This window comes from Lepisosteus oculatus, chromosome 13, assembly GCF_040954835.1.
Source record: "Lepisosteus oculatus isolate fLepOcu1 chromosome 13, fLepOcu1.hap2, whole genome shotgun sequence".
Taxonomy (NCBI): Eukaryota; Metazoa; Chordata; class Actinopteri; order Semionotiformes; family Lepisosteidae; genus Lepisosteus; species Lepisosteus oculatus.
Genome location: NC_090708.1, coordinates 9,866,302 through 9,891,716, shown reverse-complemented (window position 1 = coordinate 9,891,716; position 25,415 = coordinate 9,866,302). Strand labels below are relative to the sequence as shown.

The window sequence follows — 25,415 nt, the reverse complement described above, 5'->3', positions numbered from 1 at the left end:
CCTGCTTACAAGCAAAGTCTGTCACTTTCTGTGCAAGCAAATGGTTAATGTTTTGTGTTGGTTATGAAATTGTTGTCTGCCACCCCTCCTGTAAAGTGCTTCATTGTCTGACCATGAGTGGGTAGCAGGTTATCGTGTTGACTGTGTGATAAAATCCAGATGCTTTTTTATTACCTTGGACTAAAGTTGTGCAAGAGAAAGCAAGATGGGGCTATCTGACCTCACTGTAATTATCTGTGATAATTGACATGTCATTAGCCCATAATGACCTGGGTATATAATACCCAATTCCAGAACATGAAATATAGGTTTAAAATGAAGTTAAACAAGAGAAGAAGAAGAGAAGGTATATTCTGTGACACAACTTTGGCTCTGTTATTATCTGCAATCATGCAGACTTTAGCCAACCAGTAATCACCTTTCTGATTGCAGCTCTTTTGATAAATGCCCTAATTCTTTTATCTTTGTTTTATTGGCCTGCATTTCTCTTATGCACATGAGAGTACAGTAGCAGTAATTCAAAGAGTCATAGTGACATAAGAAAAAACAAGGTGCATCCCATTCCTTTTGATCTTTAGAAAAGCTATATAAACATGATATAAACTTGAATTGTTTTGTAGAAATGTTGTATATGCATTTGAGCAGTTTAAATAACCAGATGTGATGATGCCCAACTTCTTCCTCATACACAAATATAGGACCCAAAACATGATGAGCATATCAACCACTGTCACTGATAAATGCAGACATAAAATTGTAACTAAGCTATTTATCAGGCGACCTTGAAAAAACTACTTCCTTGTATCATTGATCATTAATATACTTGATTTATCAGGGGTGCAACCCATTCTTTAGTTTTAATTCATAACATTGCATCACAAATCTTCACTTACAGCAGAGATACTTGGCCAGGACGCCCAACGCTGCACTATTTTTTCCAACAGCCTTTGAACCCCTGGCATTTCACACTGCTACAGTTCACATTGCATTACAGGATGAAACAACAGAGACAGTTATACAGGCATTAACTCTTTAACTTTAATTTAAAATTATTTTTTGTTGAAATCTAAATGAAAATCTAGTTAATGTAAGTCCGTGTGAGACAATACTTGAAATTCCTGACTGACTTACAAAAACGGAAAATGGGCTAAAACACTCTACAGCCTCAAAAGAACAGAACAGAAAAGGCATGATCCTCTAGGGTTTGGGGCTTTTTTTTCTAAACTAAAAAAAGGTTAGAGTGCAAAGTTCAAGGTGTATGTTTAGTGAGTGATCAATTCCCTGATGACATCACAAGCCAAACCATTCAAGCCCTTAAAGGTGAGCAGTGGTAGTCTGAATTGTAATCTGAATTCTACAGGGATCCAGTTAGATTAAACTAAAATAGAAGATATGTGCTCATGCATTTTAGTTTTACTTATGATCTGAGCTGTCTGGACATGCTGCAATTTAAGAACATATATGGATACAATAGGCAGCAAACCAGCACCGTATTATACTATCTTTAGAAACGTAGAAGGTATGTGTGAATTTTTCTGTAGCAGACTAGAAGAGATATGAATGGATGTGAGCAATTTAAGGAAGGATGACAAAAAGACACCTACAGTATACAACATTTTAAACATGGCACTAGATGGATAATTTTGATAATCAGCATAACTTCAGTCTTGTCTGAGTGAGATTTTGTTGGATCCATTATTTAACATTATCGAAAGGATTTTCATGCAATGATAATCATGTGTCACGAGCATAAAAATGAAAACGAATTCCAAAACTATCAAGAACGACCCAATGGTACTATATAGATTTACTTGATACGAAGAAGTAGAGAGGACAAGTACTTTTTCTTCCAAATACATCATATCCTGGAGGTTGAAGAATAGCTATTAATTAATTTCTAATGCAAGACATTTTATATGGCCAATAAAGTGATTTTCTCTCTCTTAATAGATGTGGTGGAATATCAGGATATAAATTGAATTATAGCATGTCACCGATTATGCATGTGAAAAAATCTCACTTACCTCCCTCCATCCTACTTTAATTCTGACTGCCCTATCATGATTTTATGCTTGGGTTTATGCCTTGTATGAGACTGATGTATTACAGTGTCTGTGATAAAGTGATGCTCAGTTCTCTTTGTTTCGATCTCAGTTAGAGTGAGTCTTGTCAAGATGCTTATCCTTCTAAAACTGATGTTGTCATTGTCAGTGACATTTTATCCTTAGTAACCATACTAAGATTTTAACAGCCTAAGATTAAACATACCACTTTTCATCTTATCTGAGATATCAATGACATATCCCTCACAAATATTAAATATACATGTGGGCTGTGCAGGCAAGAGCCTTATTTTAAATTGGTTCACTCTTACTCTTCTAATTGGCTGTGCATTGAATCTGAGAAGAGCAGCCCCATCCCACTGGATATTCTGTTGAACTGTGATGCAGCTAGTATTCGTTTTGGTGATAAACAATTTCTTAATATCAAGCACATTGGCAGTCTGAGCAACACTCAAAGGGAGCACATGGGTGTTAAGAACTTTCTTTCACACTACTGTGTACTCATAGGCCACCTTGTATTAAGCTTTAAGGACTATTGTTTTATACCCTTAAAACCTTTCAATATTTTAAGACAATTTATAAACACAATATACATATGCAAGTTGGGCACCAGCTTGTTATAGTACATAATCTCTAAGAACGGCACCCTTCTTGACTACATTTCCTACTTTGCAGATTTATTCCTTGATAGAGTTCAGTATATTCCCCCAAAAATCGGATTCCTGGTTTATACTCTAATATGGGGGAACCACAACTGATGTTATAAGAACCGTGGGCTAATGACCATAATCATAAGATAAATAAAGCTGGGGAACTTGATAGCTACCCATATTAATAACCCAACGTGTTTTTTTGGGAAAAAATAGATTACTGTGCTTTACCACTTTAATATCATTACTGCTTTTCTGGAATAGAATTCAAATCAGACCTTGATATTAACTCTTGTTTTATAATGTAGTAATATACGGTGTAATGCCTTTTTATATGCTGGTTCCTCTTTGCAGTTTTTTCTCTTCCTATATTGTAAATGTTAGCATTCACGTGTACTGTATTTTGTTTGTCAAAATGAATTAAAAATAAAAATCATTCTAGTGATTTAAGAATAATTAGACTCTTGATGAGTCTCGGCGACTTTGAGTATGTTCTGAAATCAAATGAAATGTAAACTGCATGAAGATATACAGTATAATCTAGTAATACATTTTGTACTAGATGGATGAATTATAATGCATGGTTTCTGTTAACTAAGAGGACATGGCCAGGACTGGATCAAAGCATGCACCCTCCCACAAATTGCAAACCCAGTTTTTGATGTTTCCTCTTGTTTGACAGAGATGTCAAACACTATGAACCTACCCCTGAGTGCGGGTCTTGTATTTTAATCCTAGGAGGTGTGGTGCGATTTAAATTTAATCTGATCCTGAATTCAGTTTTTTTGGAGATTTGTATTTGATTAAATGTTTCTGCAAGGCAACACAAAAAAACACATTTTAACTCTAGCAAACTAGAAGCAGAGTACAGATGTGGATTTCGATCGGAATCAGTTTCAGGAGATTAACGACTCCCTACTGTACTTCATTCTTCTAATTCATGCCCTAAACTTTCCACCTGTAAACTTAAAGCTTGAGGTTTTGAGAAGGTATTGCTTTTATGATTTTAGCTGTTGAGCTCAAGAATTCAAGATATGAAATAGTTGGTCACAGCTTTTCAGACATGTTCTAGATGATATGCTCTTCTTTTGGATGCTCGGACAAGTTGCTTTTCATATTTATTTCTGAAAAATACTATACTCAGGGATAGGACCAGTTGTATTTTAAGTATTTCACTGTAAAAAGGGAATGAGGCATGCTTTTCCTGGTCAGTTGTTTCCGAGACTTGTCACACCAGCTGCGAATCGTTTTCCAGTCTTTAGCAGTTATGACATATGCCCTCAAATGTCATGGAATGACAGAACAAGATGTTCTGACAATTTGTCAAAAGCTATTAAGTGGCTTATGCGAGTATCTGGTCGCATTCCACTGGATAAATGAAAGGTATGGAAGGAGAACAGAGTGCTGCTTTGGCAGCAGTGAGGCACTCATACACGCATGTCAGTTATTTCCACCAGGAGCCCAGTAAAGGTGGCACAGACTCCAGTCTGTTCAGTGAAACTTGTCTTTTTCCCCTGCAGCTCGTAACGTTGTCTTGGCTTCATTGTTTCCCAGCATCACAAATGAATTGTGCCCATTTCTCTTTCATTCTGTATGTGTTCCTTTTCCCCTGCCCTGTATTGCCTTGTATTGCAGTGTCTCTTACTTCTTGTAGCTACTATTAGCAGATTAGTGAAGATAGTGTTAACATAAGCTCTATTGTTTTTTATAAAGTAGTGGAAGCGCAAATACTAGAGTGAAGGGAGTACTTTAGTCAGAGGGATTATATACACCTGCAAAATCTGCACAGCATTAGTTGTTTATACTGTACATGTTGTATACTGGCATTGGCAGTAAGACCTATATTCGTCTGAATGTGTGCAGAGTGCTGATATGTCCTGTATATAAATGAATGTGAGCTTGATGGTCTTGAAATGCACTCCACAAGTGAATTATAAAGGAAGGAACCTGTAGACCCATTTCATTTAATTATATATAATTATATTTCTGTTAATCATTTCAGTGCACTGGGTACATTTATTTTCTTTCATAACAGAAGGCACACATAGCAAGATTTAAATGATTAACAAAGGTTTTGCCTAGACCACAAAACATATTAAAATCTTTGAATTTGTGGAGAACACCAAATGACTCAACTGATAAAAAAGAGAGTTTGTTTACATATGATAATGCATGTCTAGAGTGCATTAAAATTGCTAGCTTTCAAAAATGTTAAGAAGAAAATAGCTTTTAAAAATACAGCACACTGTGTTTTGTTTGTAGAGCCATGCAAGAACAATTACAAAGATAACATTTATTTACTTTATTAGCTTTACTTCAAATGAAAAAAAAAACATGTTTTTCAATATTAGCAACTATTGCTGCATCGTTTTTGCAGCAGGGGGTAAAGCTGAGAACATTGGTTTCATTGACAGACACCTACAGTTCTCTGTACAGACAGTATATTAAAAAAGTGTGCAGTTGCCAGCTGCAGTTTGTAGCTGAAGTGGCTGACAAGTTGTTCTTTTCCTCAGGTCCAAAATGAGAACAGGCTTTTCATTTCATCAGAGCTTTCTGAAGCCCCAAAACTAAAGTGATTCTACACAGTGTCTAAGACTCTTGAAGGATGCCAGAATATATGATTCCAAGGGCTATCGTTCTATTTCGTTTTCCTGCTTTCTTCTGGTCATTTAAGTTTATGAGCTAACAGAGAAATGCCAAGTTTTCACCCTGCCAAGGAGAGAAACAGAATCTTCTGGTAAATCAGTCAAAATCATTTGTTTCAAAAGCCATGAAAGACACCACATTTTCTGGTTTATTCTGTATCTTGATGTAGGGCAACCTTAGGTTTTATTCTACACATGTGGTTTCTGGGCTGCCAGAAAGCTGGTTTGCAAAAGCTCTTGGAAAATTAAAGCCATTACTGAATAAACTGATTTAACCAGATGACAAGAGATATAATTGAAAGGGGTTTAAAGTAATAGACTCACATTATATGCACAGTGAATATGAAAACTATAGGTAATACATTTTCATAAGCACATTTGTTCTCCCACAGCAGTATATGGAGTTTGAAAATTAGTTTAAAGACATTCAGGAATGCGTAAGCAGCTAGGGTTTTTTATCAAAAACAATAACATGATTGTACAAAGTTTTGCCTTCCCCCAGAGGAACTGCAGTTTAAATCATCAAGAAAGAGTGTAAAAATCAAATCACAGAAAAAAAACCCTATTCACTGTTCAGGAATAAAGTCTCAAATCACTCTAAAAACTGGATGGTGTTGAAGTGAAACTCTTGGCGTGTGATAGTGCTAAACCAGATGTTATTTTGTAAAAACTGGATTGTAGTTTCAATATTTAAATGGAGTGAGTAGGCATGATTTTGCAGTTTTAGATTGTTAGACATTTTAGGTTTTGCGTTCTGAGATGTTCCTGAAGTACCAATTTATTTTGTTCCTTTGATTTTACCTGTCAAGTACTTGTGTTGGAACTGAATCCACAGTGATATCCTCTTGTCTGGAGTGTGCAAAGTTTCTATAATGAAAATGGTCATCAGGTTTGGTAAAAAAAAAAGTGGAAATAGTAAAAATATAACACAAAATGCAATCTCCCTCTCTTGCAATATTGACACTATACATTTTTTCTAAAACCTTTTGGATAATTAGGTGTTTAAACTATTATAATATAAATGTAATATTCTGTAATACTGTTATATATAATATTGTATGAAATATAGAAAAGTTAACTTTCTTTGGATTTACTACTGTAAGTATAAAACAGAATACCCATGAGAACTGACAGAAATAGACTACGATACTATATATCAGGGTTAGCTGTGTAAATTTCTTTTTAGATTTTAAGTATGTCATTTTTCATGCGGAAGATCATTTCCAGTTAAAAACAATGATACACAAGGCTTGTAGTCTTTTGAAAATCACAATACTAAAGAAAGGTATCCTCTCTTAGCTTTAAATGGTCCTTGTTAAATAAAGCCTGACAGAAAACTGTAGAAACACATGAATACCCACAGTAAATCTAAAATTTAGCACTCAGTACCCATGTAAGGTATGAGTCCTAGGATAACTATTTGAAGTGAGCCCAAATGTTCCCATTTCAACCTTTAAAAGGCACCAGTTCAGTTATGTTACTAGCTGCATGGCATACTTGCTCTGTCTTTGTCTCTTCTCCGTCTATCTAACTTTCTGAAGCCTGCTGCTCGGCCTCTTGTCAACCTGTTATAAATTGTGGAGATTAAAAGCAGAATGTTTGTGTGCTGGGCTCCATATAAGGAGACGTTTCAAACTTGTTTTCCCAAAGCATTTCCAACAAGTTTGATATGAGCCCAGCAACATTTCTAAGAGCATACATTGTCATAGATCACTCCAGAGTGACAGGAGGGATAATGTGTTCCCTCTAACCAACGAATGATATACTATCTTTATAGCTTCGTTTTGCACAGGTTTCTTGGAAAATTAAAATCATTACTGCTCAACATCCCCAGCTAGCCTGGCAGTTGAAGTTTTCAGATTTTGTAGACATCTACAGCCTAGAGCCTGTTTCAGTTTGTTTTCCGAAACACAGCTGCTTCTGTCCTCTAATTACTGTGGTATGTGACATAACTTATTTTCTGAATGTATGCAGGAGATTGATTTTTTGGTAATCATATAACATCAGAACACAGAATGGAATTAGAATCTTGTCGAAGAGTGAAAATCGAAAATACACAAGAGTACAGTGATAAATATGGTATTAAACTGAAGAGTTCAATGGGTGGAGGCATTTATTCTATGCTGGTCCAGTGGTTTGATTAACTGAGCTCTAGCCTAATATCATGCATTGTTGATTCTTTTTAACTGTCCCTTTTTGTCTGACAAGTATTTATGTGGGATGTTCTATGTTAGTCAAGAGAACTGAAATATGTCCTATTTTATAGAGTCATTTCTAGCAATGTCGCCATGCAGTCTACAGAAGATTATTATCTGATGAAAAGTCAACGCTGTATAACATGACACTTACACTTTCCGTCCAGAAACACTTAAATAAATGGTTTGTCCATTTTGTAGGGCATAGTTTTATTGCTGGGAATGCAAGTTATTAATATCATACTTAATTACCAGTAATAGTAAAATAAATGTCATGTGTAGTTTTGCCTGATGTTTGGACTACGATTGTACATAATGATCTTCACATCTTATTTGATTAAGTATAGCTTGAGGTCTTGTGCCAATAAATCATTCCTCTAAGTATAGGTCATATTGACCTACTTTATGAAGATTTGAAGTCTTATTGGCTGAACAGTCTTTTGCATTGATTTAAAATTACATGTCCCCATTTGACAATGTGTTTGTGTGTGCTTTGTCTGTAGGCTTTTTTTTATACCAAATTCCCTTCCACACTTCCATGCATCCCTGCACACCTATTAGGGGAAAAGAGGCATATACAGTATAATGACATTAAGTGAAGACTTCTAGAAAATATCAATCACCGGTTCCCTTTTGATCTTCACACTGCCACCAGGAATCAGAACATTTCCCTTAGCAGAAGCATGTCTGATTATATTTTTGTTCCCCTTTTCTGCTTTTAACAAAATGTTGTTGTTTGACGAAATGCCAACAATAAAGAGGAGAAAAAATGTTACGTCCATTTACTTTGTTTATTCTAAGTAGATCAGTGATCCAGAAATTTCACCAAATTTTTTAAACTGTCAGCTTCTAAAATGAGGTAGATATGTTTGTTCTGGACATCTAAAACTCCTAATGTAAGGAATAGTGTTCTGCCTATGCTTCTTGTTGATTTATACCGGAGTGTGCCTTGTTTTATTGTTGAGCCTGTAGTAGTCCATTACATTGACTGTCAATATTGCTGAAAGGGTTTTGAATTCTTGTATCAGGTTACCATTTTTTTTATTACAAGGGAGCAACAACAAAGACCAATTGGCCAAATAGGACCAAAGTGCAAAAGGTAAATATAGAAAGAGACCATAAAGTTTCCCTTCTCACAGTATGAGAATCCTTTGCGAACAGAACTAACTGTAAGTAAATGTTTTAACAAAAGAGACATTTTTTTAAATGACCATTTAGAAAGTTGCTTTGAAGCCTAGAAAGCTATTAACTAAGCAGGCAGTGTAGGTCAGCAGCGTCTTTGCTGAAAGGTTTTCCAAAATGTGACCAGCACTCCTAAGGCCAATTTTAGCTCAAATTTTGCTCAAAGGTTCCTTATCCCTCTTTTCGTCTTTAGATGGAATCCCACATAAGATTAAAATTAGGATTTACTTTTATTGAGATGTTCTGAGGGTAGGTACATATATAATGCAAATTGTATAAGAAGTATTTTGGGGGGAATTGTTAAACCACCATCCTGCAATGTAGTTCACTAACATGAAAGTTTAGCTTCAAACTCAAGAAAAGCAGACTACAATAAACGTGAAAGCAAATTGCAAAAAGTACAACTGTAATCTTTCATTATTAAAATTATGAATTAATCGTTAATTTTAAACTTTTCAAATTCATAAATTCCTGCAGATATTTTTGTGGCTTTCTGTTTATACACTGTTGTCTCAAATTCATTTCAAATCTTGGCTTGTCTGAAGTGCTGAAAATAAATGCTTTTGTCTTAAAAAAATAAAATAAATCTGTTAAAACAAGATTCTCTGTTTTTATTGTAATGAGTTATGATTAATTAAAGTGAGGTATAGGTCTCTGCGTCTAATTGCAAATGTCTTTAATTTTCTGGTTCATTACATTTCAGATAAAATGTTTCTGCTGTTTAATCTAGCTTGTGCTGAAGCAACATCGCTTTTATATTTTTAAGTTAATACTACTCTATTAATGGATACAATTTGCAGATGATGCTAAAATAGGAGGATTAGCATACACTGATGGAGCTGCAAAGAAAATTCAAATTGACTTTCAAAATGACAGATTTCAAGACAGGTCAAACACTTAACAAATGACATTTAAAGTAGAGACATGCAGGTGTTGCATGCAGGTAGCAGAAAAATGATAGAAGATGCCCTATAAGATGGGAAGCACTGAGCTTGAAAAATGTTTTTGGGTAAACAACGTATTGAAGCAAAGGAAAAAGACATATCATGCTAGGACCTATACTTAAATGAACAGAATTTAATATAGTCTTTGTTAAAATTGTAGAATACACTAATGCTTCAGTTTACACATTGTGTACACCATGTTGCAAAACCATTACACTTATGATTCAAATATTCAAAGTCAGCCCATTGGGCAGCACAAGGGCATAAAAACTGAGAAAGGAGACACTTTTTTACACAAAAAGTTTTCTTTGGGAATGTATATAAAGCTGTGAATCCAGGACTCTTGAACACATTAACCAGATGTTTCAATTACAAGGAATTTAACTTAAAGACACAGAGGTATTTAATAATGTCCTCATTGAATGGCTTGGAAACAAGTGTTTGAGTGACAAGGTCAGTGGGAACTGCTGGAATCTGTCCGTTTATTTCAAATCATTGCGGGTTTTTTCCTCTTAATAAACTTTGGACATTGGTGTCACACGTGAAGCACATTCCTATGTTTTGTCAATTGCATGCAGTGCATGTGCCAGTCCTGTGGTTTTATTATCAAGAGAATGAAAGGGAAGCTCAAAGGCGAAGGTAGTGAAAATGAACACTGACCACAGGTAGAGTCACTGATGTCTCACTGATGGCACCTAAAGGGCCCTCCTTGTTCTGTCTCACCTTCATGCAGATTGAGCCATGTCTCATCAACCATGGAATCAACCCCAAGCTGACGGTGAGGAATACGGGCATGTGACAGCAAGGATGGAAACCACTCCTTCATTTGGCACCCCCAGCATCTCTGTGTCCCAGCAGCAAGCGCCAAAGAAGTTTGCACCTGTTGTGGCCCCCAAGCCGAAGTTCAATCCCTACAAGCAACTAGGAGAAGCTGCACACAGTGGGGCTGGAGGTAGGATTTGTCATTATTTCAAGTTCAGCAGCTCTTCGTGCAACACTGTCGCATTCGCTGGCATCCCAGTCTTCCCTAAGACAGATCCTCAGTTTTATTATACTTAAATCTCTGTTCAAAATCTGATGCTGGAGCATTGTAAAGTCCCAGGATTATGTATTATGTTCTACTAGTATTTATAACGTGTTCAGTTTAACTTTTTCAGAGACACTAACTTTTACTATTTGAACCTGCAGCATGTTTACAGATTTTGTAATGCTACACATGCTTTATTCCAGATAGTATAGTTGACGAAATGTAAATCTTATCTCAGTGTTCCCATGGATTTTAGTGTCTTTTTATTAAGCTGTAGCAGGACTTCTTTTTTACTGTTTGGAAGAAGTCATTATGTATGTTCTCAGTGAATAGTCTGTCACAGAAAAGAAGGGGGTGGGACTGAAGTGAATAATGAGAGGCCTGGTCATTAAAAAAAGTGTTGTCTGCATAAGTCAAGAACATTTTTTAGGGGGTTGAAATAACAGAGGTAAAAAAAAAAAATCTCGTTATTGTTCATGTACATTATTAACATTTCCTTTTCCTAGACAGTTTCCAAATAACTTTGTATGCACGGGTGTGCGTTTGCCATCGTTGCAGGGTGAGCATAAGGAAATAAGCCTGGTCAGCTGTGAAGTCCTGGGCTTGTTCCATGCTTCACAGTTCACATAATGGTCACATTCATCGGTGGCTTTGGAAAGCACATTCTGCCAGTCCAAACCTGAGTATTCAGTGCACTGGAGGTTTTCAGCCCTGATGGAGCTGCCAGTTGCTTTGAACACGACAGGCCCACAGAGTGAACCTCCTGTTGAATATTCATAAACTGACAATTGTGAAACTGCACGGGCTGGGGATGCTGGCGAGCCGTATTCAAGGACCTACAGTATATAAAAGATGACATGTACACGGTGTACAACAAACATTGCATACTGTAATAACTGTATCGTATGCAAACACTGTAAACACCCTTGTTTGCATTACTGTAATGATGTTCCCTTGGCATCCTTAGACACACACAGACGAGGAACCGTTTGATGTTTTCGTGTTTTTTTCTCAGTTTTTTTTATCTTACAGCATAATGTAAATTATGTTAATGATGAAAATATAAGATATCTTTTGTATCTACTGAGATAGTCATCAGACATCTCCGTGGAATAAAAAGAAACACACGTCATTCTCCTCTAAATTCCGTGTCTGCTGACTGCTAGACAGGTGTGGGAAGATTTCCATCAGTACTGTGCACTGCATGGGAAGTGTTGGAGACCTGCGAAAACTGCCACACCCTTTCCTGGTTTTATCAGGTCCTTGTATGATTCCCTCAAGCTGAAGTTCCAGACAGACTGGTCTTTTTTCAAATATATTAAAGAAAGAGAATGAAGCAAATACAGTATATCGTTTTAGCATATTACAGGCCAAAGTGATGTGTTTGCTTTTTGAATATGCTCAGACTACCATTGCAATTAAATGCAGTGTCTGTTAGAACTTTTATTCATCCTCCCCCTTATAGCTAGTGATGTTAGACATATTCTAAAGGTTAAATACTTCCTTTAGAGGATTTTGTTTATAAATGGTAAAATGTTGTCCTTCATCAAATAAAAATAATCATAAAATGTTAAACACTCATTAACGGTAAATTAAATGTATAGTGTGCTATCAGCAAACTGCAGTGCATAGTGGACTAATTAAAAGCTTACTGTTAAAACAGTGGTCTTACTTGTATTACAAGGGCATTTAAGCTGGCTTTGACTCAGTACGGTAAGGTCATATAGAAGCTACATGAGATAAAAACATTACAAATAGACTTAGATTATTTTCTTTAGCTTTGATATAGTCCTTAATATTAGAGGTTTTCTTGACAAAGTGTATATAGAAGAAGCTTCTCCAAACTAATGCTATTAGTTCTTTAGCGATTTTTTATCAGTAAATTCCTTTTTAAAATTATTCGGAATTTGTTGCAGTAATAAAAGTTTCTCCTCTTTTTTCTCTAATTGGCTGATAGCAGCTCTATTAGATACTGGTTTCCATAGTTACAGTGTGGTTTTTCAAGCCTTAAAAGGCTACTGATTAGAAATGACTTGAACTTTATCTTTATGTTAAAATGTAGTATTAATTAAATAGCACTATTTTGGCACATTGCATAGCGTTAAAAGATAATTTAAACTCTAAAGGGGTTTTGTGCCTGCAGCTTCAGGATCTCTTTGATGGTGAATGGAAAAAAAATCTTCTTCTTGGTTCATCATGTCCAATCAAATAGTGCTGTTAGATTTAAATAAGACCTGACACAAATAAGAGAACCTTCTGATGAGTTTACTTCACTTTTTGGATGATGTGTGAAAATGAATATGTTCTTCAAGTAGGTACAAGAAGTAAAAACAAGCTTTTTAAAGAATTTTGCATATTCCTTAGATGAATAGCCGAGACAAAAACCTGTGTTTTCAGCAGGAGCTGTTGTTTGCAGACCACGGTATCAAAGATTCAGCAGCATTGAATATCTCGTATAGAAAAGAAAAAAAAAACTTTTGAAAGAGCTTGAAAGTAATGTTTATTAGCACAGTTTTCAATTAGAACTGTTTAAATGGATGGCAAGATGAAATATGCTTGTGTTGTCAGGTGATTGTTAAAAGGGCAATGTGAAAATATGCCTCACAGAAAAGCAATTGTCGGTCTAAAGCTCTCAGCTCCTGCCTGCCGCCAGGAGAATCTAAAGAACAAAAAAGAGCTGAGCTATGTGTTTTCTTCTCAAAGTAATGTAGGTCAGGGTCTTTTAAGGAGACATATTAAATGTGTATAACCCGAAAGGGACTTCTGTTTTCTATAAACTGTATGGACAAGGACTACAAGTCTGTTCTACTTCAGTCTTGCTTTAAAGATTTATTCCATAATTTATACAGGGAAATATTTCATTTCCTTTTAGTTTTCTAAGTGTGTAATTTAAAGTTTGTATTTAGTTCTGATATTACAGCAAATAAGGAAATGCTTAAATTGAAAAGTGTATTCCTTTGCATATCTTTTCTTAATTGCATTTATTTAAATGCTGTTGAGTGTGTGTGATACTCTGTAACTTTCAATCTACCTTTTTTTAGTTTATTTTTTACAAGGTAGCAGAAAGGCCTTTTGCCAGAAATGTTGCTGTTACATTCTTAATGTGTAACCTTGCGTTATTCATAGACGGGGCAGCAGTGTATGGTCTTTTGTAATTCTTATTTTTTTAATCCTTCCAAATGTTTATGTGTGAGTAATTTATTTAAAACAGTGTCTTGTCATTTTGATCAGAAAACATAACAGCGGGGGTTGTGGGGGGGGGGGGGGGGGGTTCTCATTTAAAGAGATGGTTTGTCTATACTGCCTGTTTAAAATGACATGACATCTTCTTTTACCTAATTCATAAAACTACTGACTGGATAAATAATGTGATTGTTTAGATGTGCCAGCTTTCTAAGAGTAATGGTAAATTAGCAGCTAGTGTCAAAGCAGACAAGAAACAGTCAAAACACCCCTATGTGCTGTACCTTAGTTATTCCCATGAAAACTGGAATAAGTCCCATGGAGGGTATGCCTTCACAGAAACTGAAATAATGGAAGCTATACAAAATAGGTGTTAGGAGGGTATTGCACTTTATTAAAAAATACTTTTGTGATGTGCTTCCTTAAATAAATCAATATTCATAAATTGCTGAACAGTTTCTATAAAGATATAGGAAGGTATTACAGCAGTGTTTCATTGCTGTTGAACCCATGAGGTTGTCAAGGCAAGCTCCAAATGTATCTCCTGAGAGCCTCCAAAACTAAAACTTTGTCAGCAAGAGCGTCTAATGTTTACATTATCTGAAGTTGCTGTCTGTGCATTATTTGTTAATTATAAATGATTGCCCAGCTCCTGCCTTTAATATATTAAACTGTTTAGAGTATACAAGCTTACATACAGCTTTGTTTGCATTACTGTATGTGACATTCAGTCAAAGACTTGTGTAAAATCTTATGAAATCAACCAGTATAAAGTTTTATACTGTAGGTATAAACCTGAGCGCTCTACAAAACATAACATGAATAACATTAATAATAATAATAATCACTATATATGACTGCTTAACAAGAAAGGTAAAATGCAACAAATTGCCACAGAAATCACATTATTAGTTGTGAATCAGGGGATAGGGATTAATTAATCAACTGTAATATGCAATATTCTATAAAATACACTTACTTTTTCTTTAACGTGATACAAATGGTTTCCCCTCTCCTTAGTTATTACTCTTTATTGCTAGTTTAAATGCTATACCTGGGCTTTGTAAAAAACAATTTGGAAGAATTTTAAATTAGTTTTACTTTATGTCTAAAGAGCCAGGGAAATATATCTCACCTTCTATTTAAAGCATGGTATCCTGTACTGGTTGGTATTCATACCATTCAGTAAGATGATACCAGATTCTTAAATTTGCTTTCCTGGACATTACATGATAAGATGTTCAAAACAACCAGCAGAATGCTTCATGTACTTTTTATCATGTCTCTATAGGATTGTATGGATATAATATAACACCACACCTTGAAGGATAGTAATGAAGGAACATTCACTTTTATTATCAGTCTAATTTTGTTCCATTTCTTTGGAATAATTAGCTCTCATTATTTCTAAGTAGAGATTTTATATTACGTTTAATGGCACACCAAATTAGTTTTCCCTTTTATTGGTGTGTAATGAAAAACTGTCATTTTACTATGGATCATGTTGCGAATCACCTGTGTCAGTCTCCTGGGAAACATGTGATGTTTGTTACTGCTAAAACTGAATCTTGAGGTCCCCCTCCAATTTCTGGGATTTTTCCATTTTCTAGCCATAGCTTTGTTTACACGGGATCTAGCTTTTTCAAGAATTTAATCGCTTTATTTATCAGTGGAAAAGAAACAAATCACTCCAGAGGACAACTGCAGCTTTGATTTAACGAGAATCCTATTCCCTGCCCTGGATTGGCTCCAAGAGCCTAAATGCAATGAATTTTAGTTAATCTCTGCTACTTATTTGCACAGGATAGGATGCCAGATTAATATGATTTGCAGCTGCCTCAAGCACATTTCACATTCCCTCTGCTCGTCCAGTTAAAATGTTGTGGATGTGTCTGTCCCGTATGTCAGTGCATGTTCCTAAAGGGTTCAAATTCATGTCCCACCCCAAAGCTTTGCTTGCCTCAAGCTAAGGTGAGCAAAAACTGTTATTGATCCACAGTTTCCGTTACTACTGTAACACGTTGGATATTGACGCTTGTAGTCAATAATGTTTGTATGCTTCAATGTACAGTATGTCTCAATAATTGAAAGAGAGAATTAACTATAGGCCACTCAAGAGACTATGACAAATTTCAAATATTTTTTAAACAGTTAGTTTGGCTGCCAGATAATTTGCGAAAATAGTGCTGTGTCTGGGATTGTGTATGACCCAAGCCTTCTGAGTAATCCCAGATGGTACGGCAGCAACCACACTGTGAGATTTAAGGGCATCACGTGATGTACTGTACTTGAGGAGAAGATTAATATATGGGTCACCTTTACCTGGTGCATTAATCTAAGGCTGAGGCAATGCATTGATCTATTGATACGTTGAATTTCCCTTCCATCTTCCAAGTTCATTTGTTGTGTTGCTTTTTCTATACGAATGAGTCCAGTGTAATCAGTTTATTTGTTATGATTGCACTAGTAGTTAGGCGTTGCAATCTGTAGTTCTGTTATTACTATGTTGTATTTCTGTGTTTCACCCTCATATGACATTGATAAAATGAAGCATACAAAAAAACTGCATAAAAATAAGAATTACACATTTTCACCAGGCTCTAGTTTGTTTCTGGGAGTAGAGATTATTCTGAGAAATACCCATCCGTGCACTTCTGGAATTAAAAGTTTGTGCGTTTTAGAAGTAGGAGTATCTTCAAATTAATCCCATCACTCATGGAGATGAAACCATTTGTTTGCATTTTCCTCCAGTGCTTGGGATTCCATGTTCACTGAATTTATAAGATTTTTTGTAATTAAGAATGTATGATGGGGAGTAGTTCAGAATATGGTTTGCTCACATATGAAAATTTAATTGTAGTAGAAATCATATTGATAAATAACTGCAGTTCTTTAGACTTTATCAAAAAACTTGTACTTCATGGTAGAGAGAATTGTATTGTTGGTTTGTTTGTGAACATTAAGGTGATCTGATGTTTGCATCTACCATATATTTCCATATTAAGGGAAAGGCTTTTCTTGCTGTTTTGTTTAACAGGCAAGATGCCAGGCTGAGTCACATTAAATAATTAGGTGTCACTTAGAGGAAGCAATAAAGCATTTCTTAGCATCAACAATAAAAGATATTATTTAAGTTTCAACTAAATGGAAGTGTGCCTTTCTGTACATACTATGTTGAAAGAATTGCATCTGAGGCTCATGTTCTTAATGTTTGTGTGTTAAGTTTTAGTTGGTCTGAAAGTATATTGGACATATATTTAATTAAGGCAAGGTGTCCCCAGAATAACACTCCAGTTCAGATAAACATCTAAAAGAAAATGTTTTGATTTACTCCGGTTAATTGCATATTACAATGTCAAACGATTCTTCAGTATGCAATCTAAGAGATGTGTTGTAATGCAGAATACTGCTGGAATTCAATATGGCAGTTATGACTAATCATGCACGGGACATGTCTGAGCACTTCACTGTGCTGTTGCACTAGCAAAATGTAAGCTACCCGTCCTTCTCTCTAAGAATGATTCCTGCGAATGAATGCAACCTAGGGTGGTTTTTAATGGTACCTCAGCCTCGTAAAAAATTTTTAGCTACAGTTAGACTTGCCAGCAAAATTCATCAAGTCTGTAGATTGACAGTAATCCCAGAGTAGTAATTTGAGGAGGTGGTGATAGGGGCTCAGTGCAACATGAGTAGATTTTTTAAAAACGTCCCTTGCAAGCAGAACCTGTCCAGGACAATTAATAATAATTCCTTATACTTATATAGTGGTTTTCTGGACACTCCACTCAAAGCGCTTTACAGGTCATGTGGACTCCCCTGCACCAATGTGTAGTCCCCACCTGGATGACGCAACGGCAGCCATAGTGTGCCAGAACTCTCACCACACATCAGATATCAGTGGGGAGGAGAACAGAATAATTAAGCCAATGCATAGATGGGGATTATTAGGAGGCCATATTACACCCGTATTCTCTGGGATTTGTAATGACCAAAGAGACTCAGGACCTTGGTTTTACGTCTCATCCGAAGGATGGCGCCTTTTTACAGTATAGTGTCCCTGTCACTATACTGGGGCATTAGGACCCACATAGACCACAGGGTGAGCGCCCTCTGCTGGCCCCACCAACACCTCTTCCAGCAGCAACTTTAATGTTTCCCAGGAGGTTTCCCAGGAGGTACCTGGATGGAGTCAGTACTCCATCCAGGTACTGACCAGGCTCACACCTATTGAGCTTCAGTGGGTTCCCAGTTGCGAGTTTCAAGGTGATATGGCTGCTGGCAAGAAAGCCTGTGGCACAAAGCAGGACCAGGGGTACATGAGGAATCGTCCCCTGGATGGGAAGCCAATTCATCACAGGCTCATGGAGAAACAGGCAAGTTGGAAACCTGGCGAGCTTGGCAGGGAGACGAAGTTAGAGCAGCCAGAGAATATCCACCCTAGCATAGAGACACCCAAAGCTGGATGTGAGTCTAGGACCTTGGAGCTATGAGGCAGCAGTGCTTAACCACTTTGCAACCGTGCAAGCCATCCTCCAAAACATGGGTGTGTTATTAAAGCTGGTCCCCATGACCGTATCCATTAAAGCCAAACTGCTAGTCAAATGTTATTTCAATAGTCAGCAAATCTGTACCTTCCCCTATCTTCCCTTTACACATTTAGTCATTTCAATATTTCAACATATTGTACTTGCACCCATTCTTTAAAAAAACATGTGTGTTGCAATGGTAATCTACCAGATCTTGTATTTTCTCTCTATTACTAAAGACCATGGTTAAGAGTATGAAATTTTGCAATAATAATGTTTTTTTATTAAAAAAACTGACATCATTACAAAAATCAAGGTGTCTGAAGGCAGATGAGCTGTCTTCTCATTTCCCCTATTTTTAATTTATGTGATTACAGTAAATGGTGTTTCCTGGAAATTGTCCCCACCTCTATAAATACAGCCGTAGAGGTTACTGTAATGAGTCAGTTCAGGAAACGGTGCACTAGGCTACTTCCTAAATCAGCCAGGCACTCCAGGGCTTTGTAGCCCATACTTCTGCAAAGCCAGCATGTAATATTTCTGAAAAATGTAAACTTGCTTCTCAATTTTTGCGTGCTTATTCAAATGCATGTGTAAGTGTATGCATTTTTATATATATACCAACATTATCTTTTATTAGTTTCTCAGACAAGGCCTAGTGTGCCACTGTAGGTTGCTTAAATTGGGTACTGAGCCTTAAAAATGAACCTGATATGTTTTTTGTGGAGTATTCTGATTACATGCTGTATCTTCATCTATCTATAAGGTTGAATGTCTTGGCTCTCTTAAAACTCCAATTCGGGGCTTGTCATTGTGCGACTGATAACCTAATTTTAAGTACTTGAGGGTCCTTATTTGGTTGACCAGGTTATCTGCATGTGTACTGTATGTTTCATTTTAATATTTTAAAATGCTTTTTCTTTATCCAATGAAAACAGGATGTTAAAGGTGCATAAAATACAGAATATTGAAATAAAAGTGATCAGTATTTTTAACATAAAACAGATTTACCCCATGAATTTCAAATCTGCACATTAATATGTTGAAAATGTATTTATTTTTGGCAGATGTTTATCAGCTCTCTGTGTCAGGTCTTAGTTGGGACAGAGGGCACAGTATCTTTTCCCATTAATATGATTCCACTCCAGTCCCAAGCTGGAGATTTCTGTAATTTAGGTGTAATTTAAATTTACCTGTAATTTAGGTGCTGTTCAAGTATCTATTTGTGGCAATAAGATATTTTCTTGCTCTGTGATATTAAATGTACAAATCTAAATCAGAATGAGAGTGTCTTCTCTTGTTTTTATCACAGTGATAAACGTGCACTATGGAACATATTTGTCTGTGCACTTTCCTTGGTTCATGTCCTGACTTTCAGAGATCTGAAGCATAGTTAATTGAAGTTAAATAGACAATTATTTTCTGTAAAGATTTTAGGATTGGTTATTCTGCTGTTTTTATTTTGTTTTTGTGAATATCTCTATTTTTAAAAGTCACAGTAGTCAATAAAAGTAAATTGATATTAGCAACCAAAGAGTATTTTAGTGAAAGAGAAACATACAGTAACATCCAATAAAGCAATAAGGGTAATAATACCTGTATTGGGATATGGTTTTGGTTTTAATACACGAAGGAGAACTATAGTTCTGCATATTGGTGAAACCTAACTGTAGTCAAGGTTTTTCAGCCACTTTTTAGATGGTTCTTTTAAGGGCAAAGCACATATACCACAGGTAATTGAAAACTTTTATGTTCACATTAACTGCTTATGCCACCAGTCACATGACCATAAACCTACCTATTGTAAGCCAGCTGATCATTATGCCCTGGTTGAAAGCTGGTAAAAGCTATAAGCAAAAAACAGTCAACACCCCCAGGCTTGACTTGAGAAAATAAAAACAAAATAGTAAAACTGGTTAAGTACATACATTTCTAGCAAAACAGTGGTGTTGTAGATATTGATAGGTGTAATTCCAGTCCGTATGTGTTTCTATTCCAGGCTGCATTAGAGGCAGAAATATTGTTTAATAAGACTGCTGTTGTTGCATAGATTTATCTATGAGTGGGCAAATGAAGGTTGGGTAGATATAGAAAAGTTTTTAAGCTACCATTTCTGAATCTCTTTCCTTCTGTATAAAAGCACTTCAATCTATCCAACAAAAGTAATTCCATTAGAAACGGCACATTTTCAGGTACACAACAAGACTGCTATTAAATAGACAGGCTGCAGAACTGCATGAGTAATGTTGACAGGTGAGGTCAGAGTTTTTACAAGTGCTGTAGCTGGCACCATTATAATCACTGCAGGTTTTTTAAAAACAAGGAACCTAACCTTGTTTGAAGGGCCCTAAAGGGTCTCTTGTCTTTAAAAGACATACAGGTTAGGCCTCAGTATGTCAAGTTCATTTCTTAAAGGGCTTTCTTCCAAAGACTTTTGATGTATCTTTAACTGTTACTGGAGTTTTTCCCCATTTCTTTTGTTCTGTTGGATTTAAATGCTTAAAATTGTACGCCTACAATCAGACAAAATGACAAAACAAAGGTCTCAACTGACAATCATAACAGGAACCTCTGCTAAGAATTTTATGTGTTACTGTCGCCGTATTGAACTGCAACTAGGTGTCTGAAGTGTGCCTGAAGAGGACAAATTCAGTGTTATGTAATGACAGCATCTTCTCTTGTTTTTTTTATGGTTAATTAGGTGCTGAATACTGTTTTTTTTCTCTCACTCTATTTTTGTCTTTCTCAAACCCCCAGTCTGATGTGTTTTATTTTTTCTTTAGGATATCAGCAGAGATGCAAGCTTTTGCCCAATTTCAGCAGTTGCAATAAATAAAATGCAGTTTTCCTACAGCAAAAAGTGATGTGCTCTGTAACATCTGATTTATTGTGCTCATTGAGGCATTTACAGCAACTGTTCTTTTTAACAGTAAGAGAGGTAAAGTTATTATGGCCTCCTTTAGGGGGCACATGCTGTTTTTTTCTCTTTGAAAAATATAAATATCACCATCCAGTTTCAGATCATTCTGAAACAAAACAGGAGACATGCACAATGTCACAGAATAAATAAACAAGATCACAATTCAGCAACAAAAAACATTTTATGTTTTGTACATAAAATCATCTATGGAGACACTTTTGTATCTTGTTTAAAACAAGGTTTGTATTTCTACAGCTGTACGCTGTGTTTGTTTTTAAAAATACATATACAATTTGTTTTAATTTATACAATTAAGCTGTAATGTACAGACTTGATTGACTTGATTACATACTGGAGAAAGCTTTTGACACTTCAGGTCAACGTGCTGATGTTTCACAGCTAACAGTACAGTATCTGAAGTGTATTATCATGGATCTCCGAGGGAAAGACATCCTGAGCAAAGGGCAAAAGTGGGTTTTGATGCCTGTGTATTAATTCAAAGTGTGAGGGAAAATAGGTGATCTAATGCAGATCAACTGATTGAAGATTTCAGACAGGGATCTTTTCCAGGATGACAATATCTCCATTCTTAGCGCATGTGTGATTGCATAATAGTTTAATGTCCATGACAGTTATGATTTCTACTGTATATGTCAAGGCCTTCTCAGTCACCAGATCGGAGCCCGGTCTAGCATTAATGGGATGCCTGACACGGCTTTTTCCACCTCCATCTACCAGGCATGAGTTATCTCAGATACCTTTATACAGTACTCACCACATTAAAAACAGTGGGCCACGCATTGTGACTCAGCACCCTATTAAGTGACTTTACTATGGTGTTTCCATTTGTATCGTCATCTACTTGTAGCATGAGGAAATATACATCAATACAGGTCGAATTATGTTGTATATTTTGATGGATTGTCATTGGAGTGATGTAGTACTTGTTGTGGTCACTCCTTTATTCTTATTTTATTGTTATGTAAGTCCTGAGGAAGCACAGGAATTTGTTAAATGTGTTTTTATGCACTGTGCAAAAAATGCTGTATTGATTGCTTCCTGGTTTCTGTGTTCCACCACTACTGTATGTCTCAGATATACCTAAACAAACTGTTGAGTGAAAAATTTGTGAGTGAACAACATTGGTTGTAGTCATAAAAACATCAGCACAATCTTGGAAATGAAAACATAATTAACTTTTGTATTGGAACATTCAGCCTAATTGATGCTGACAGAATACAGTATGTTGTGTGAGTCAGGTGTTTCAACTCACGTGGAATCTAATTTTCTTTCCAGTAAATGCATTAGAGCATTCTAAACAATAGATGGATTGCTTTTAATCAAAACATTATTTAACAACTGTACCTCAATTTGTTTTTCCCCCTTTTCCCCCTTAAATATGACCACAAGAATATAGGTCCTATCATGACGGATGAGCAACAGATGCTTACAGTTATGTAACCACAGAGAGCTGAAAAAACAACATCTGTGCTAGCCTGCTTCTAGGGGGGTGACCAAAAGTCAAAGGCTCATTTTTTACGTGTCTTTTTTTAAAACGGATGGCAGCATGAGATACCACAAATACTGGGGTTGTAAAAGTGATGAAGTTCCCTTGAGAACTAAATCGTTCAATAACATCGGAAACAGTTATGAAATTAGGAGCAAATGCAAAGTCTGATTTTTTTTCAGTGCCTGCAGTGTTTCATAAATAAGGCCCCCAGGGACTTGTGGTTTGATTCTCAGGTCTCTTCTTGAAAGAGACAGGAATATTGTTAAGACCTTTCTTCTATCCAGTCGAAACTATCGAAAGCAGCAGATCACACTTTGCTATCTAATGATATGGAGGGAAAAAAAGGTTTAATTCACATCAGAGGGTGTCTGTGTGAGACTGCACTCATGAAATTTCTTATTGAGTATAAAAAAAAAAATCCTGAAAATAATAAGTGCAGCAAAAGAATAAAATGTGAATACCTACTGGACAGTTCTGAAAGAGATACAGTAGTGGGAAATCTTACGGTACATTAACGTAAATAAGTGCGTTCTGTTTGGGAAAGAGAACTATAGGATAATTCTATAGAACTATAGGATAACTATAGTGTAAATAACTTCGTGATTTGATTATTGTAATCAAATGTGGTGAAACAGGAGCGCTTAGTGCAGGGAAATTTATATATATATATTTAAGGCCCTTGAAGTTCTTCATAGTGAGATACTTCTATAGAAAAAGTAGTGAGCTACAACACAAGTTTTAGTGCTTTAAAAATTCTCTCAAGCCATATTAACGATCTGTTAACAGTAGGTTGGTCCACCTTCACTGGAGATTCCAAACACAACATGTGAAGGCATCAATTCCACGTGATCTTTGCAGGTGCCAGAGACCGCTTAGCCAATGGCAGCTGACCCAACTTTGTCCAAGATCTGTGTAGTAATGAGCAACATTAGGTGTGCCTAATTTCAGCTTCCTGTAGGTAGATTTTCATCATTGCCTGCAGTCTTTTGAGACTGTCTGAACTGAAGTGTTAATCAGGTTTGCTGTTGCCATTAATAATATTAATTGTTGCCATTAACAACATTTGCATCGGCTTTCTGTTCCAAAGCACAGCATACAAAGGTGAAAGCCTGATCTGCTACATCTTTATAGTCCACAGGGTCCATGGGACATACTCAGCCATTTCTGCTATCTCACAAGTTTCTGTCTCTACTATTTCTACACTCACTGCCATAGAACATAACATTTTCTCATTTTTTATATGGCAGTATACATATTTTCCACTATTTTACCCTAAGAGTTACTATTATCCTGAATTGTTTATAAGCCTTTCCTTTTAATAAACTTGTTTTTGTGTTTGTAGCCTAAACTACAACCATTTTAGAAGACTCAACAGTATCAGAGTGGCATAGAAAGAAACAACAACAAGAGGTGGATAATGATACATTTTTTAAATGACCTTTAGTAATGCCAACTTGTGGTCTAGGGTTACACATTGTGTCTGCGATAAAAAAAAGATGTAAAAGAAAAGTAAATAAAATTGAGTATTGAGTAACCTATGTGTTTCTGGCAGGTGTAATGATAAGATTGCAACCAAAGGAAAAAACTTTGAATGCAGGGAAGGGTTTTAGACTGTTAGCTACTTAATCATGAGCACCTGCTCCAGAGGCAGGATCACTGGTGAGCAATCTACACCCAGCTGTCGAGTAAAAACCTGGAGAATTTTGATTAATTTACAGTACTTTTTTCTCTGAGACAAATTGCAACCTTGCTCCTGTGAAGTGCTTTTGTCAGCTTTGCATTTAAAGGCTTAATAGAGGATAGATCAGTCATGCAGAATGTAAACCATTTGTTCATGAAAGCATTCTAGGTGGAAAAACACATATTCCTGAAGTGTCACAATTTTGTTTGCCTGAACAGTTCAATACATACTAGAAAAAAGTACGAGAAGTGCCTGCATTCTTCTACTACAGTATTATGTTCAGTTGGTTCTCTTTTTGAATCGAAAGAACCCCTTCACTGCAAATTAACCATGCCTGTTTAGAAAAGCCAAAAATATTGCCCGTTGTGAATTGCATAATTTAAATGTATGTAATCATCTTTCTGATTTTTAAAATAGTAAAGGATAAGTAAGGCCAATGTTATTTTTTTAGAAATGCTTCTCTAGAGGCTTCTTTCACTATTGTGTGACTACCGTAATCCCCAAACTCATTTTCTGTCATTTAATCCTGCATATTGTAGTCATTGTACCTTTCACATGTTGCTTCTTAACTATTGGGCAACATTTCTAAGAGGATTAGAATTGCAATATTGGAGTGGCCACTTGAAGCCTTCACTGACCAAAGCTCTTACAATAAATACTTTTGCTGTAATGAAGCACTATAGCATGTAGAAAATAGATGATTTTGTCAGTATTCAAAAATGTTTTTATAAGGATTTCATTTTATACTTTGGATCTGGTGAGCTCACAATCTGGTAACTGTTGTGGATTTGTGAGTGTGTAATAACTCCAGGGGGCGATGTGAAGAAGCTAAATCACTGCAGTTTTGCTCTTCAGTGACAGTGAGTGTAGGTGGAAAGGCAGCAGCTTT

General features: G+C 36.1%; 1 protein-coding gene across 2 annotated transcripts in view; it reads left to right on the top strand.

Moving 5' to 3' along the window:
• The window catches only part of lpp (LIM domain containing preferred translocation partner in lipoma), a 198,717-nt gene that overhangs the window by 52,710 nt on the left and 120,592 nt on the right, over positions 1–25,415 (top strand). For both annotated transcript variants that reach the window (XM_006637649.3, XM_015361266.2), the window contains exon 3: positions 10,413–10,631. In XM_006637649.3, coding sequence (XP_006637712.1) covers positions 10,421–10,631 — 211 coding nt within the window. In that variant the 5' untranslated portion in view covers positions 10,413–10,420. The remainder of the gene's footprint in view (positions 1–10,412; positions 10,632–25,415) is intronic.